The sequence below is a fragment of the Neopsephotus bourkii genome, unplaced genomic scaffold (genome assembly GCF_033783945.1).
Source record: "Neopsephotus bourkii isolate Nb327-2 ecotype Australia unplaced genomic scaffold, CSIRO-AGI_Nbou_v1 NB_756, whole genome shotgun sequence".
Classification (NCBI taxonomy): Eukaryota; Metazoa; Chordata; class Aves; order Psittaciformes; family Psittacidae; genus Neopsephotus; species Neopsephotus bourkii.
Window position 1 is genome coordinate 3,090,469 of NW_026901254.1, and position 15,789 is coordinate 3,106,257.

General features: G+C 39.6%; 1 protein-coding gene across 2 annotated transcripts in view; it reads left to right on the forward strand.

Moving 5' to 3' along the window:
* Positions 1-15,789, forward strand: part of CSMD1 (CUB and Sushi multiple domains 1) — a 1,128,271-nt gene that overhangs the window by 991,603 nt on the left and 120,879 nt on the right. For both annotated transcript variants that reach the window (XM_061354960.1, XM_061354961.1), the window contains exon 41: positions 1,632-1,841. In XM_061354960.1, the coding sequence (XP_061210944.1) occupies positions 1,632-1,841 (210 nt within the window). The remainder of the gene's footprint in view (positions 1-1,631; positions 1,842-15,789) is intronic.

Consider the following 15,789-nt stretch of genomic DNA (forward strand, 5'->3'; position numbering starts at 1 on the left):
CTATTTCTTAATTACAGAGACTATTGCTTAAATACCTAAACACCGATTTGGGGGTCTATATAAATATGTCAGTTACAATGATCTGCTTGTCACTTTAGTAACTTAAGTATTATATTAAATGGCTGCTTAATTCTTTAGAATTTCTATGCTGCTTATATCCAGCATACACACTAAATGCTGATACTGGTGAGAATCACTAAGTGCTGATACTGAAGTCAAGATGTTTCCAAGCTGCTTGGTGTCCTACTTCATCTTAAATCCCGAGAGCATTGTAAAATGAGCGACTTCTCTCAAGTCAGACTCACATATAAATCATACAAGATGATAACATCATACAAGAGATGGCTGTTACTGAGACTTCAATATGTTCTGTGTATGCGTCACTTATTTATAACGTTGGAATAAGTTTTCTTTTTCAGCATCTGAAATACTTGTTTTTATATCTTGCACTCTGCATAGGTCAGAGAAGGAACTAGAGTCTATCCACTATTCTCATGAGTGCTCTATAACAACTACTTTATTTGGTATTTTTTTTAGTTTCTACTGTAAAGGGAAAAAAAAAAAGGAAAGAAAAAAGTCCCTTATACACAAGGGATATCAAACCACAGAGGCAAATAAGCTGTAGAGCAGCTCTTCTCATGAGATTAGGCTTACACTTCCAACTGTTCAACATTTTGGGAGTCTCTCTCCCTTTCATTTTGTAAGAATGGCCTAGTTCAGCCGCCTGACTTCCAGAGAGGGTTTGTGGTCAGTGACCGTGAGTAAAATACCTGTCACCAGCCTGGAGTTCAGTGCATTTTATAGAACTGCATGCAGAGCAGAATGGCTCTAAAGACACAGTGGTCCAAGCTGGAGGGAAGAGGAGGCAAATATGGGTGACATGGGTCAAGAAAAACAAGGTGGATTAAATAGAACCATAGAATAGTTAGGGTTGGAAAAGACCCTAAGATCATCCAGTTCCAACCCCCCTGCCATGGCAGGGACACCTCACACTAAACCATATCACCCAGGGCTCTGTCCAACCTGGCCTTGAACACTGCCAGGGGTGGAACATTCACAACTTCCCTGGGCAAAACCCACAGTAAACTCTTACAGTAAAGAACTCCCTCCTTATATCAGATATAAACTTCCCCTGTTTAAGTTAGGTATGTGAACTTCTGTCTCTGAAAGTTCACTCTGTTAGTGACCTTCCTGGGTGCTGCACTGATCCTGAGCTTCTGTAAGAGACCTGGCCCAGCTGCATAATGCTCTTGAGTAGTGACCATGCCATGACACAGCAGGATTTGTGATGTGTGCCTCCCTTGAGTGTTTCTGTTGGCTGGTTTACAGACCTGATAAATATCTGTTTGTTGACTTTGTGATGTCCTTTAATTGGTCCCTTCAAGGGTAGTTCTGATATTTATTGGGTACCAAAAAATTAGAAGCTCCAACTCTTGCAATATTTGGTGGCTATTTTATTAATTTAAGCATCCCACTTTGAATGGTGACTAAAGTATAAATACAGTGCCTATAACTTTTTTTTTATTTTTAATTTGCATGTTCTCGCTTTAAGTAACGTGGAATCATAGACTGGTTTGTGTTGGAAGGGACCTTAAACGATCTGAATTTTCCTTTCCTTCTCAATGCTGCAGGTGCACACATTCAATTCCTGAATTTCTCTACTGAAGCAAATCACGATTTCCTTGAAATTCAGAATGGGCCTTACCATACCAGCTCTATGATTGGACAGTTTAGTGGTATGGAACTTCCATCACCCTTGCTTAGTACTACTCATGAAACACTTGTCCATTTTTACAGTGACCACTCAGAAAACAGGCAAGGATTTAAGTTGACATACCAAGGTAAGTAGGAACCATCACATGAACTTTGTGGTTAAATAGGAAAATAAAAAAAATAATTTTTAAAAATGTTGCACATACAGGAAATAGCATTTTTAAATTTGTTTAATCCATGTGTTGAACATTTTTTCAACTGAAATTGTGTTGAATTGCAGTCTTTATTTTACTGACATAAAAACCTGGGGCTAAAGTGATGTCCTTTGCCAAAGGTCGCAAAGTTGATAGCCCTTTCCATCCCATTAAGGTGTACTGTTACTGGACAATACTGCTAATATTCACCGTCTTGTTTATTTTTTCCTCTCCTTTGTTCTCTGTTAGAAATTTTGTTTGCCTTTCAGTAAGTCATATGTCAAATCAATCTTAGCCTGATTTGCTTGGATGACAGGACTTAGGCTGTTGAGATGTCTGACTGTCATACTTCTGTTATACAATTTTGAAAGCATTGGCAAATTTCTGTCAAACTTCACAGTTCCTAGAAATATATATGGAAAGTAATATTAGTAACATGGATGAGAGAGTCCTGAAATGGTGCCCTATTGAGAGGAAAGGAACGACATTGGTCCACAGATACTAATGCGGTTTGGCTTGTTGGTTACCCAGTTGGAATATTCCTTGTCACAACTCATTTTAATACACACTGTGTATTGCCTAACTGCTATTCATGTGATACAAATGTGTGAGGGGGATAAAATATGAGAAGTTGGCATGGGCGTCTCATGCAAAATCTTCTATGGGTAAAAGAAAGCATATCATATATAGAATACTGAGATTTTCTTTTTAGTCAGTAAAATTGTCCAAGTCAGTTCACACAGAACAAAATCATAAGCGATGTAGTGAAAATTGTTACCTTCCTCCAGTCTACCTCATTTTTTTCTGTAATTTATTCACCTTCCTGGTGCTCCTATGGAGACTAACATCACCAGCTTCTGTCTTTTTCATGTATAACTGGAGAGGCAGCCATCAGCATCACAGGCTCTTTGCTGGGAAACATATGATGTTCATGATAGGTATTTTTTGTTTTTCAGTCTTGAGTTCCACTTCAGTTATTTATTTTTACATTTTTCTTACCACAGTCATCTTCTTTCTTGCTGGTTCCCAGCCAAAGTTGTTTTCCCTAGCTTCAGTTACTATAAAAGTCTATTGACAGTTAAGCAGTGACTTCCAGGGCTTGACAGGCCTTTAGCATACATTGTAGTTGCAGAGCATAACCTAAATCATGTTAGATAGTAGTCACTTGCCTGCTAGCAATTGTTAAAATGGACTAAGACCACCTCAGGACAAGGTAAGTCCAGACATATCTGAGTTCTCTGAAGTCTTGCAGTGTCAAGTGCATAAATGCATAAAGCCTAATCACATTTTACCCTGACATAAAACTTCTATATTTTGTTACAAGGGCTTTGAAATGCAAATAAAGTAAGGTAATGCAGAAAAGGCTGAATCATTTTTGTGTCTGCTTATATGAATGTAGTGCCCAGGTATTGGTAAACAGAAACTGTATCAATATTATGTAGATATATGGCAATATACATTAAAAAGACCCCAAACAGCCTTTGTTTGTTCACTTGCTGACAAAGCAAGTTACTGAATTCATCCATGCTCCTGGCCAGGTAAACCTAACAGTTGCTACACCAAAAAAAACCCAGTCTTTTGAAGGCTATCAGTAATAGCTTATCTGATTTCCAAGAGGCATATTTCAAAAATACCTAATCTCTCAGGGCATCTGAAATAGGTATCTGAAATAAAAGGAAAAGAATAATCATCAGGAATAAGTAAAGATTGTATGTAAAACTGGAGGGTGTATACTAGTGCAAGTAGATGTAGCATACACAAAATAATTCTGCAAAGAAAACAAATTTATGTTAAATGTTTTAAAAAACGAGTTTTGACAGTTCTTTTGATTTTGACCACTTCTGCCATTTCTATAGGAATGAATTTGTAAAACAAAGCAGACAGATCTGAGAACCTGACAACTTTATATATTTGATACTTTTTCAGTCTGCTTGTAATGGTTCGCATTTTAGCATGCCCTAATGTGCTGTAATTGGGAAAAAAGTTCTATAAATAAAAAGCATTGTTTCTAACAATGAAATTAATTCGATGTAACCTTAAAAAAAATTGAGCAGGCAAAAAGAGTCCATAGTTGCGCTCACACACCAAACTCATTCTAGTTTCTTACTGAATGTGTTGCATATCACCTGCTACAAGCTCAGGAGTGTTGCATTCCAACTAGAAGGAAGTGCAGCAGGAGGCCCAAGAGACCTTCTTGGATGAATAAGGAGTTGCTGATGAAACTTAGAGGGGAAAAAAGGGCTTATAAAAGCAAGGACAGGAGGCCTGGGAAGAATAGATGGATGTTCTCCAGCAAGCTAGGAACCACGTTAGGAAAGCTAAGGCCCAGTTAGAATTAAACTTGGCTAGGGATGTGGAAGAGATTCTATAGGCACTTTGTGAATAAAAGACAGATTAGGGACAACGTATTGGGACCGGTCTTGTTCAACATCTTTGTCGATGACATGGACAATGGATTGAGTGTGCCCTCAGCAAGTCTGCCGATGAAATCAAGCTGTGTGGTTCAGCTGATACGCTGGGAGGAATGCCATCCAGAGGGACCTTGACACACTTGTGAGGTGGGCTGATGCCAACCTCATGAAGTTTAACCATAACAAGTGCAAGGTCCTACACCTGGATCGAAGCAATCCCAGGCACAGCTACAGGTTGGGCAGAGAAGAGATTCATAGCAGCTCTGCAGAGAAGGAATTAGGGGTGTTGGTTGATGAGAAACTTAACATGAGCTGGCAGTGTGCGCTCACAGCACAGAAACCAACTGTATCCTGGGCTGCATCAGAAGGAGCATGACCAGGAGGTGATCTTCCCCCTCTATCCTGCTCTCATGAGACCTCACCTGGAGTATTGTGTGCAGTTCTGGTGTCCTCAACATAAAAAGGACATGGAACTGTTGGAACAAGTCCAGGGAGGGCCACGGGGATGATTAGGGGACTGGAGCACCTCCCATATGAAAATAGTCTGAGAAAGTTGGGGCTGAACAGCGTGGAGAAGAGAAGGTTGTGTGGAGACCTCATAGCAGCCTTCCAGTATCTGAAGGAGCCCTACAAGAATGCTGGGGAGGGACTCTTCATTAAGGACTGTAGTTACAGGACAAAGGGTAACAGGTTAAAACTTAAACAGGGGAAGTTTAAATTGGATGTAAGGGTGATAAGGCACTGGAATGGGTTGCCCAAGGAAGTTGTGAATGCTCTATCCCTGGAGGTGTTCAAGGCCAGGTTGAACAAAGCCTTGGGTGGCATGGTTTAGTGTGAGGTGTCCCTGCCCATGGCAGGGGGGTTGGAACTAAATGATCTTTAGGTCCTTTCCAACCCTAACTATTCTATGAGTCTATATAAGGAAGTGCCCACACAACTGCATGGCTTAATCCATTAAATTTACATTAAAATGGATTTAGGATTAAATCTGTCCTTTTACTGAATGTTGCTAAACTTGGTTCAGATCAAGGACTGCTTTTTTCAATACTAGCTAGAATACAAATCATGGCATTAAGGTAGCACACTTTCTTTGCAAGGCAGATGCCTTTTTATAAAAATACCAGCCTAAAGCTGAAGAGAGGTTGTTAATAGGTATGTTTATTCAGGCAAACTTCCATATCATAAAAAGTTAAGTTTTCTAGGGTTCTTAGCATTTTATGAAGGATAAGGCTTTTTGAGTAACCCCTCATCTCAGGGGAAAGCAAACAATATGAATATTGTATAGTGAATGATAGAATTAATAAAGCTTTTTCTCAGTTTTTCTACTGACTTGCTGAAGGCAGAGAACTACTCACAAGACTGAGGCTTAATATAGCCTGGGATTGTACTCTGGGCACATTATTTTGGGGAGGAAGAAAAATGTATGCACACTGAGAAAAGGGAAATATTTGCTTCCCATGCTTGCAAGCAGCTAGTGCTGATTCTAAAGCATTACCCTGAGAATTCTTATAACACAGCATTTGAATATATAACCTAAATTCTAGGCAATGCGTATTTCTGAATGCAGGAAAAAGTTTTGTCTCCTTAGCAGAACCCTACAGTTCTCAGTACTGTTGCTGGCCAGCTGCTTGTTGTTTTATGCTCTGATGTTTTCATGTTTTCTTATCACTTCAGCCTTCCAATTGCAATATGTGAGTAATGGCATGTATTCAGTTATGATCAGACTGAGTTGCTGGATTTGTGTGTATTGGAAAAACCTTTAATTTCATCTGTGGCAAGAAGGAAATTAATGCCAGTTACCTGTTGAACTATCTGAAACAAGATAAATTTAATTAGATAATACTATTATTTATTTGTAAGAGAATTAGAGGACTTTAGAAGTGCCTGATTTTTTAAATAACAACATTAATTTTAATTAAAATTTTTCTATTGTTGAAATAAATACTGTAATTGTACTCTTTAATTAAAAACAAACAAACAGAAAAGGCATTGAGAAGGGATTGCTTTTGTTCTCACTGCTGTGTTTTTGCTATTTACGAAAAGCAGTAGAGGCAGGAAGCAACCAGAAGTACTTAGACAAACATTTCTAAACTGCATTTGACTGGTGATCTTGAGGTTTTGAGACAGTCACATCTGTTGAATCTCAGTATCTGAGATGTAAACAGACTATGCGCACTAGGCCGGAGGGAAAGAAGAATAGTCACACAAGTTTGATTGACAAGCCAAGTTAGCTAATTACAGACTCAGGATACTCTGCATACAGCTGTAATGACTCAAAATATATGCTAGTCAGAATAAATAAATAGTGTTTATGGACTCTGAGAGATTCATAACATGATTTAGTGCACAGAAGAATACAGTTAGTTCTAATGGCTGTTAAGACATATTTGTGGTTTTTAATCCCTGGCTATATTGTTTACTGTTACAACAAACTTAGTATTTCTGGAACATCGTTTTTCCACATAGCTTTCCCTTTAGGACTAGGGCTTCTTTGAGGGAAGCAGATAAAATGTTTTGTTTGTACTATTTTATCTGCTTCCCTCAAAGAAGCCCTACTGACTTCCATTACTGGGGGAATCCCATTACTGGAACTCTAAAAGCATGTTCCATCTGTTCTGAATTTCAGTGTAGTGTGCAGCTGAGTATGAGGTAAGAATCTTAACCTGTCATACTTGGAGAGCAACATGTTCTAGAAAACAGAAAAACATTCTAATTGCACTCCCTTTCTCCCACAGGCACACTCATGCACATACACAACGTGATTTAAACATGTTAAATCTGATGACCTTTATTCAGCAAAAAGACAATTATGATAGAGCTTCTGTGTCAGTTCTTGAAAAGGTCTTGTGAGAAAGTATAGCATATGTTATCAGGCCAGGTGTTCTCCAAAACCCGACAAATAAAGGTTGGTAGCTTGACAAATCCTTCGTTATATGTACAAAAGCTGAAATGTGGAAATTTATCACTTTAGGATTAAGTTTAAGTACAGCTTCATTAGATGCATTCTTTTGAAGGATATCTTTTCTAGCTTTTGCCAAAAATCTAGTCTAGACTCTTCTCTTGAAAATTTTTCACATTGAGAGCAATCAACTGTTGGAATAATCTCCCTGATTCCAAAACTGTTGGAATGTGGTGGACTCTCCAATATTGGACATTTTCAAGGTTCAGTTGGACAGGGTCTTGTCTAGACTGTGCTTTGCCAAGAAAGATAGATGGTCCTCGAGTCCCCTTCCAACCTGGTATTGTACAATTTGTTTGAAAGGTGGAGAGAGAATTTTTATCAAGGCCTTTAGTGAAAAGAGAAGTCATGGCATAATCGCCATCAAAGAAACATGGTGGAACAATTCACATCATTGGAGTGCTGCAGTGGATCACTACAGGCTCTTCAGAAGGGAAAGGCAAGGAAAAAGAGGTAGTGGAGGTTGCATTGTATGTCAGGGAGTGCATCAACTGCCTTGAACTAGTGTTGTGAGTGGGAAGGGTGAATGTTTGTGGGTGAAGATCAGGGGGAAGGCCAACCAAGTTGATATCCTGGTAGGAATCTCTTATAGATCACCTAGACAGGATGAAGCTACAGATAAAGTGTTTTTCAAACAACTGGGAGAAATTTCAGGATCGCTTGCCCATGTTCGTGTGGGGGACTTCAGCTTGCCAAATGTCTGCTGGCAGTAGAGTAGAGCAGAGAAGAAACAATGATGTTCTTGGAGGATGTGGAAGATAACTGCCTAACCCAGCTGGTTAGTGAGCCAACTAGGAGAGATGCCTGTCTAGATTTGGTGTTTGCAAACAGAGAAGGACTGGTGGGTGATGTGATGGTTGGAGGTTGTCATGGGCAAAGAAATCACAAAATGATTGAATTTTCAGTCTTTGGAGAAGTCAGGAAGGTCAACAAAACCTTCACCTTAGATTTCTGGAGAGCTGACTATGGCCTGTTTAGAATGCTGGTTAGCAGAATTCCTTGGGAAACATTGAAGAACTAAAGGGTCCGGGAAGGCTGGACACTCTTCAAGAATGAAATCCTTAAGGTGCAGGAGCAGGTGGTTACTATGTTCCAAAAATCAAACAGCTGGGGAAGACCAGCCTGGCTGAACAGGGATCTACTGCTTGAACTCAGGAAAAAAAAAAGAGAATTTATCATTTGTGAAAGAAGGGACTATCACCCCATGAAAAGTACAATGATGTTAAGTTATATAGGGAAAAAGTTAGAAAGGTGAAGGCACAGATGGAACTAAAACTGTCCACTGCCAGAAAAGATAGTAAAAAGTACTTTACAAATATATTGGCAATAACAGGAGGACCAAGGAGAGTTTCCATCCTCTACTGGGAGAAATCTAGTGACTGAGGACGAGGAAAAGGCTGAGGTACTTAATGCTGCTTTTGCCTCAATCTTTAATAGTCACACCAGACATCCTCAGGGTACCCAGTTCCCTGAATTGCATAGCAGAGATGGGGAGCTGATTGAAGTCCCTGTAATTCAGGAAGAAATAGTTAGCAACTTCCTGCTCCACTTAGACATGCACAAGTCTATAGGGCTGGATGGGTTACTCCCAGAGGTGCTGAAGGAGCTAGCAGAGGAGCATGCCAAGCCACTCTTCACAATTAATTAGCAGTCCTGGCTTAGTGGACAGGTCCCAGAGGATTGGAGGTTGGCCAACATGACGCCTTTCTACAAAAAGGGCAGGAAGGATGTAGGAAAGTACAGGTCTGTCAGGCTGACCTCAGTGCTGGGGAATGTCATGGAGCAGATGATCCTAAGTGTGACCATAAAGCAAGTGTAGGAAAATGGGAGGATCAAGCCCAGTCATCATGGGTTCATGAAGGGCAGGTACTGCTTGGCCAACCTGATCTCCTTCTACAATAAGGTGACTCACCTGGTTGATGAGGGAAGGGCTGTGAACATTGTGTATTTAGTACAAGTTGACACTCTCTCCCACAGTGTTCTAGACAAACTGGCTGCTCGTGGCCTGGATAGGTGTATTCTTTGTTGGGTTGGAAACTGGCTGGATGGCTGAGCCCAAAAACTGGGGGTAAATGGCATCACTTTTAGTTGGTGACCATCCACTGGTGGTGTCCCTCAGGGCTTGGTGTTAGGGCCAGTATTGTTTAATATCTTCATTGATGATCTGGATGAGGGGATTGAGTGCACCCTCAGTAAATCTGCAGACGACACCAAGTTGGGTGGGAGAGTTGATCTGCTGAAGGATAGCAAGGCTCTGCAGAGGGATCTGAACAGGCTCAATCAGTGAGATGTGGCCAGTGGTAAGAAGTTCAATGAGGCAATGTACCAGGTCCTGCATTTGAGCCACAACAACCACCTGCAATGTTACACACTTGGGGAGGAGAGGCTGGAAAGCTGCTCAGCAGAAAAGGATGAACCCATGCTAGTCTAGTCTGGTCTGAGAAGTGTAATTTGTTCTTGAGTCTACAGTTACACACATTCATCATACACAGCATGATACTGAAGGAATGTGAAGTAAGACTAAATGAAAGGTATAAGCAACCTTAATTGTGAGTTTTCCTAACATACAAGTATTTGTGTGTTCAACTCTCTGCTAATGCAATTCTTCTGTAAAGGAATTATTTCTGTGTTGAAGTGTTATAGATGTGCATGGCACTTGTAAAGGCAATGTCACCCTAGTGTTAATATAAGAAGGAAAATACATGTGAATTTAAAACAGGATAGTGGGTGATCAATTACATTACTTTTGTGATTTACCTTCTTAATAGTGGAAAATATACTACCTGAAGAAATGCCAAATGTCAGTATAAGATAATTTTAAAATTCAAGTATTTGACTGCTGCTGGCATTGGAATTAAATGTTTTTCTCAGATTTCCTTTACATTGGGCTGAAAGCCTCTCACTAGAGGGTGTTGGTTGTTTTTTTTCTGCTGTGAAGCAGTATATCATTTTTTAAAGCTCTGTACCAAACAAGGCTTTGGGCATGACACTCATAAAAACAACTTTCTTTTTGAGGTATGACATCAGGATTTGTGGATAATATTTGATAGTGGTGACTGAACAATAAATTGCTCTTTTAAATCAGGTATAGTCGCTGTGTGTATCAAAACCCCACATGTATAAATAATATTTATATTAAAACTGTAAAGCGTATTTCCTGAGTGGCCTGTAAATCATGGTATCACAGTCAGATGGAGCACCTGACTTAGAGTTACGCCAATAATTTACGAGTCATCTATAGGATTTATATCAGAAGTCACATAAAGAGAGTATCTTCACATTTTACACTTAAAAAAAACCCCATACACAACAAACCCCCCCAAACCAGCCTGTGCTCTGCTCTGTGAAAGCAAGTACTTTCACCCCTAACTGACTGACCTTCAAACTTACAGTAATCTACTTAAGGCAGAGGTTATGTTCTTACTAAAAAAAAGTACCCTGTTCTTACTAAAAAAAAGTACCAGAACCCTGGAGAAAAGCATATGCATCTCTGAATAAACAGTAGCTAGAAGTTTGGGTTGGTTTGGGTGTTTTTTTTCCATGAACGATCCAGGGGACTTTAAGGAATGTTGTGCAAATTAAGGGGGCAGAGAGATGTTGATGTTCTTTTGGGATTTCCTATCGCAACTCAGTTATTCTTGTGTTTTATTCACATGTAGATAAGTGAGATATTTTTTTTCTTCAATTAATTTTTTAAGATTAGCTTAAGAAATCTGAGAACATATTAAATATATTTAAAATGTAACCTATGTATACCGTGTTGCAAAATATTAACCAATGAGGAAGGATATTTTTCATGCCTATTCATCTCCTCAAAATGTTGTGTAATCAAAGTTTTAAAGTTCCAGTTCTTACTGTTGTTATTGCAAAACACTGTCACTGTAACTATTGGGGAAGGTAGTGCTGCACCTTGTCAAATGACTCTGAGATTCTCTGGTCCTCCAGAATGATCTTCTATTGTATTTTTAATATAATTTGCTAGGTAGCTTTTTAATATTATTTAATATATTAATATTAATGTCCTGAACTATTAGATAATCTTTCTAGTACTCTATTTTGTATAAAGATGTTGATAATAATATTATCTGTAGTAGTACTGTATGAATAATGATGACAGTACTAATAATAGCATTAAAAATTAATGAGCCATTAGTAGATTCAGCAGAAAATTTTAATGGACCATAATTAAGGTAGAATAAAGCTTTTTTATTTCCTTTCCATTAGCTATTAATTCTGACTTTTAAGTTTTGATATTCTTTTTTTCTATTTTTTTTTGTGTTATTTGAGAAAAGGGGAGTCTGACGTGAGGAGGATTTCAGGTATTTCTGGTTCCTCAACATCTCTTCCAGCTTTGCACTGTTACAGCCATGGGTATCTGGATTCACTGAACACAGGAGGGGAAATAAAAATGCCTTTTTAAAATAAATCTATTTATTTTGTAGCATGACTGCAATCAGCAATGATTTTTAAAAAATCTCATCATGTTAGCTATATTTAAGTGAAGCAATTAAGTACAAACTTCATTTTAAATAATCGTAGAATCATAGAATGGTTAGGGTTGGAAAGGACCTTAAGATCATTTAGTTCCAACCCCCCTGCCATGGGCAGGGACATTTCACACTAAACCCTGTCCCCCAAGGGTTCGTCCAACCTGGTCTTGAAAACTGCCAGGGATGGAGCATTCACACCTCTCTGGGCAACCCATTCCAGCGCCTCACCACCCTAACAGGAAAGAATTTCCTCCTTATATCCAATCTAAACTTCCCCTGTTTAAGTTTTAACCTGTTACCCTTTGTCCTGTAACTACAGTCCTTAATGAAGAGTCCCTCCCCAACATTCTTGTAGGGCTCCTTCAGATATTGGAAGGCTGCTGTGAGGTCTCCACGCAGCCTTCTCTTCTCCAGGCTGAACAGCCCCAACTTTCTCAGCCTGTCTTCATATGGGAGGTGCTCTAGTCCCCTGATCATTCTCGTGGCCCTCCTCTGGACTTGTTCCATGTCCTTTTTATGTTGAGGACACCAGAACTGCACACAATACTCCAAGTGAGGTCTCACAAGAGCAGAGTAGAGGGGCAGGATCACCTCCTTCGACCTGCTGGTCACGCTCCTTTTGATGTAGCCCAGGATACGGTTGGCTTTTTGGGCTGCGAGCGCACACTGCCAGCTCATGTTCATTTTCTTATCGACCAGCACTCCCAAGCTGTGGGAGTGGGAGTTGGGCCCGGAGTAACGACGCAACCTCAATATGAGTATGATTGTTCTCGTTTATTGTCTGCATACACAGTGCTTATATAGGATTTAAAGTAAGCCGCGCGCCTAAAGCAAAGTTATCATTGGTCCCCAACAGCTATCACACGCCGCAGTCTCTCTTCTGATTGGTGATCGCCCGCTGTCACACACCACGTTCTCTCTTCTGACTGGTGATCGCCCGCTGTCACACGCCACGGTCTCTCATCTGATTGGCGATGGCAAGCTGTCCACAGGATTGCTTACATTGCTCAAGCAAGATGCACTTCTGGAAAGTCCCCGGGGCACTTCCTCAAGAGGTGTTTACTGTCCTCAACCAAAGGCGTTCAAGAAAGGCCAAGAGCCAGGGCTAGGCCCTGGCCTTTTCCCTTACACCCTAAAGACTGGGTTGCTCACTCCAAGGAGTTCATGTCTTCCTCTGTCATGCAACCATCCTTCCACAATTCCCCCTCCTTGTTTTTGAGCAACCCAGGCTTGGTTCACTACGCTGGTGAGCGCCTCTTTAATATGGCTAAGAGTCACACACAGATTTAGATTAGCAGAGTAACTATTACAGGGTGCAGCAGCATGTTGAAGATGCTGATGCCAGCAAGGGACTAGCCAAAGAAATTTCTTACCAGTGGAATTCTCCCACTGTCTTAAATCGTTCCATTACCTGCTTTGTAACACTACTGTTGTATTAGAATATTTCTATCTTTTGCCTTAGAATTTTCTAGCAGCTACTACAAATTTTCATACTCTAACATTTCTTTTACAAGTGACATCCATATAATACAAGGTGTAGTTTGTTATCAGTAACTGGGTAGTAAATACAGGTGGTTTCATACACAAAATCAAAGGTTCTAACAATAGCTACTTTACAAACACACATATTCAAGCTGTTACTTTTCAGCTGCTTCCAAATAATGTTTAGCAATCATTGTTTTTTCTCTTCCTCTATCTCATTCTGCTCGGGGTATTCACGTTCAGCTCCTGCAGCTGAGGCATCAGGTCCCTCCATTTGTCTGTCCAGCTCATGGCAAGGCTTGACAAACTTTGCGGGCAGTTGCCATGGACCTGTAGGCAGGAGGACACAAATACACCCCCTTTTCCAGGTTATCAGTTCTTGAGAAGTAGATAGGTTCTGTATCTGCCACCCTGATGCTGCTTAGGTGACGGCTCATAATGCTTGTGGTTGCACTACCCCTCTCGCTTTTTCAATTAGCAGTTCTTGTTTCAACCGATCTATCTGTTCCTCCAAGTCTTGGATTCATCCCCAGGTTACTCTAAACATATTAAGCTTGGTTTTGTTTTATTTTGTTTTTTCTCTCCTTGGCTCTGGTGTCCATCCTGGTCCGTCCACCAGTGGAGCACCGGGAGCCGAATCTGAGAGCAGCTTCTTTTGAACATGGGAACTGAACTTTTATCAAATAACTGTCTTGTGGGACAGTGTTGAACGCTTCGCACAAGTCCAGGTAGATGACATCAATTGCTCTACACCTGTTCATCAGTTCTGTAGCCCCATCATAGAAGGCTACCAAATTGGTCAGGCAGGATTTCCCCTTAGTGAAGCCATGCCTGCTGTCACCAAGCACCTTGTTGTTTTTCATGTTCGTTAGCATGCTTTCCAGGAGAATCTTCTCCAAGATTTTGCCAGGCACAGAGGGGAGACTGACTGGTCTGTAATTCCCCAGATCATCCATTTTCCCTTTCTTGAAAATGGGGGTTATATTTCCCGTTTTCCAGTCGTTGGGAACTTCACCTGACTGCCATGATTTTTCAATTATGATGGCCAGCGGCTTAGCAACTTCATTCACCAGCTCCTTCAGGACCTGCGGATGGATTACATCAGCTTCCATGGACTTGTGCACATTCAGATTTTTAAAATGGTCTTGAACCAATTCCTCTCCTACAGTGGGCCCAAGGTCTTCATTCTCACAGTCCCTGTGTCTACCTTCCAAGACTTGGGTAGTGCACTTAGAGCCTTTGCCAGTGAAGACCGAGGCAAGGAAGTCATTCAGAACCTCAGCTTTCTTCAAATCCATGGTATCCAGTTCTCCCTAGAGCTTCCTGAGGGGGCCTACGTTGTCCCAGGTCTGTTTTTTAGTTCCTACGTACCTGTAGAATCCCTTCCTGTTATCCTTAACATCCCTAGCCAAGTTTAATTCTAATTCACTTAAGAACACCTAAGTTATATGTTTAGCTTAATCTTGTTGAAATAGCTTGCTTAAATAATCTAATAAAAAATAGAAAGTATATACTTCTAGGGTGAATACATCCATATTGTAATGAATAGCTTTGAAAAATAATACATTGTTCAAGAATATGTTCTTCATCTTTTGCTGTATTTTTAGAGCTTGGGCTTAATGGCACATGTTAATATAAAGCACACTGGTATTACTGCTCTTGAACTTTCTTAATCTGAGAGAAATATTTCATGACTGTAAATAGAATGCTTACAGAAAGTGAGGCATTCACCTTCTCAGTAATTATTTCTTAAACTGCAGTTACTTGCTCTCTACAACTTCTCTGTGTGAAGTTGTTTATGAATGATTCTACATAACATTTTTATAAAACTTTCTTTTTTGATTCCAGTGGAACTATTTATTATTTCAATATTCTAAGGAAATACAGCTTCAATATAGAAACATGTTGTTTTAAATCATCTTTGTATCTTAGTAAACGTTATTAATGAAAGCTCCTTCTGAATTTTTATCACATTATTTGTATGAATTAATAAGGTCTTTAAAAACATAAGCCCCAACATTAAATATGATGAGTAATTTTTTTTTATTTTTTTTTGTATGGCCATATACCTAGAAAGAACCTTTTACTTTGTAAATTTTTCTAGGTCTTTCTTATTCTCCGTGACTTTATAGTCTTTCATTAATTCTATTTTTTTTTTTTTGGGTCAGGAGATTGTTTTTGTACAGCTTAATTTATGTTTAAAAATGCAACATATTGTGAAAATCTTGTATTTCATAAAATTTTAATACATGGATTACTTTTTTATACCTTACTAGAATAGTTACCATATAGTTTAAAAGTGAAAAGAAACAATTTCTGTTATCAGTTGTGTGCTGATTTATTGTCGAAGTCATTGTACTATTTAATTGATGCAGGTAATGAGCAAGCTGGAATACTGCCAGTCAAATAAATCTAAGGCACCATAGTAGTTTATATGCGTATCCTCAATTTGAAATGCTTGTTTTTCTATGTCATGCTCATAGTGCTGCAAAACTGCATTTTTTGTTGTAGTGTGGTTATATCAATTCCTAGTAGATGAC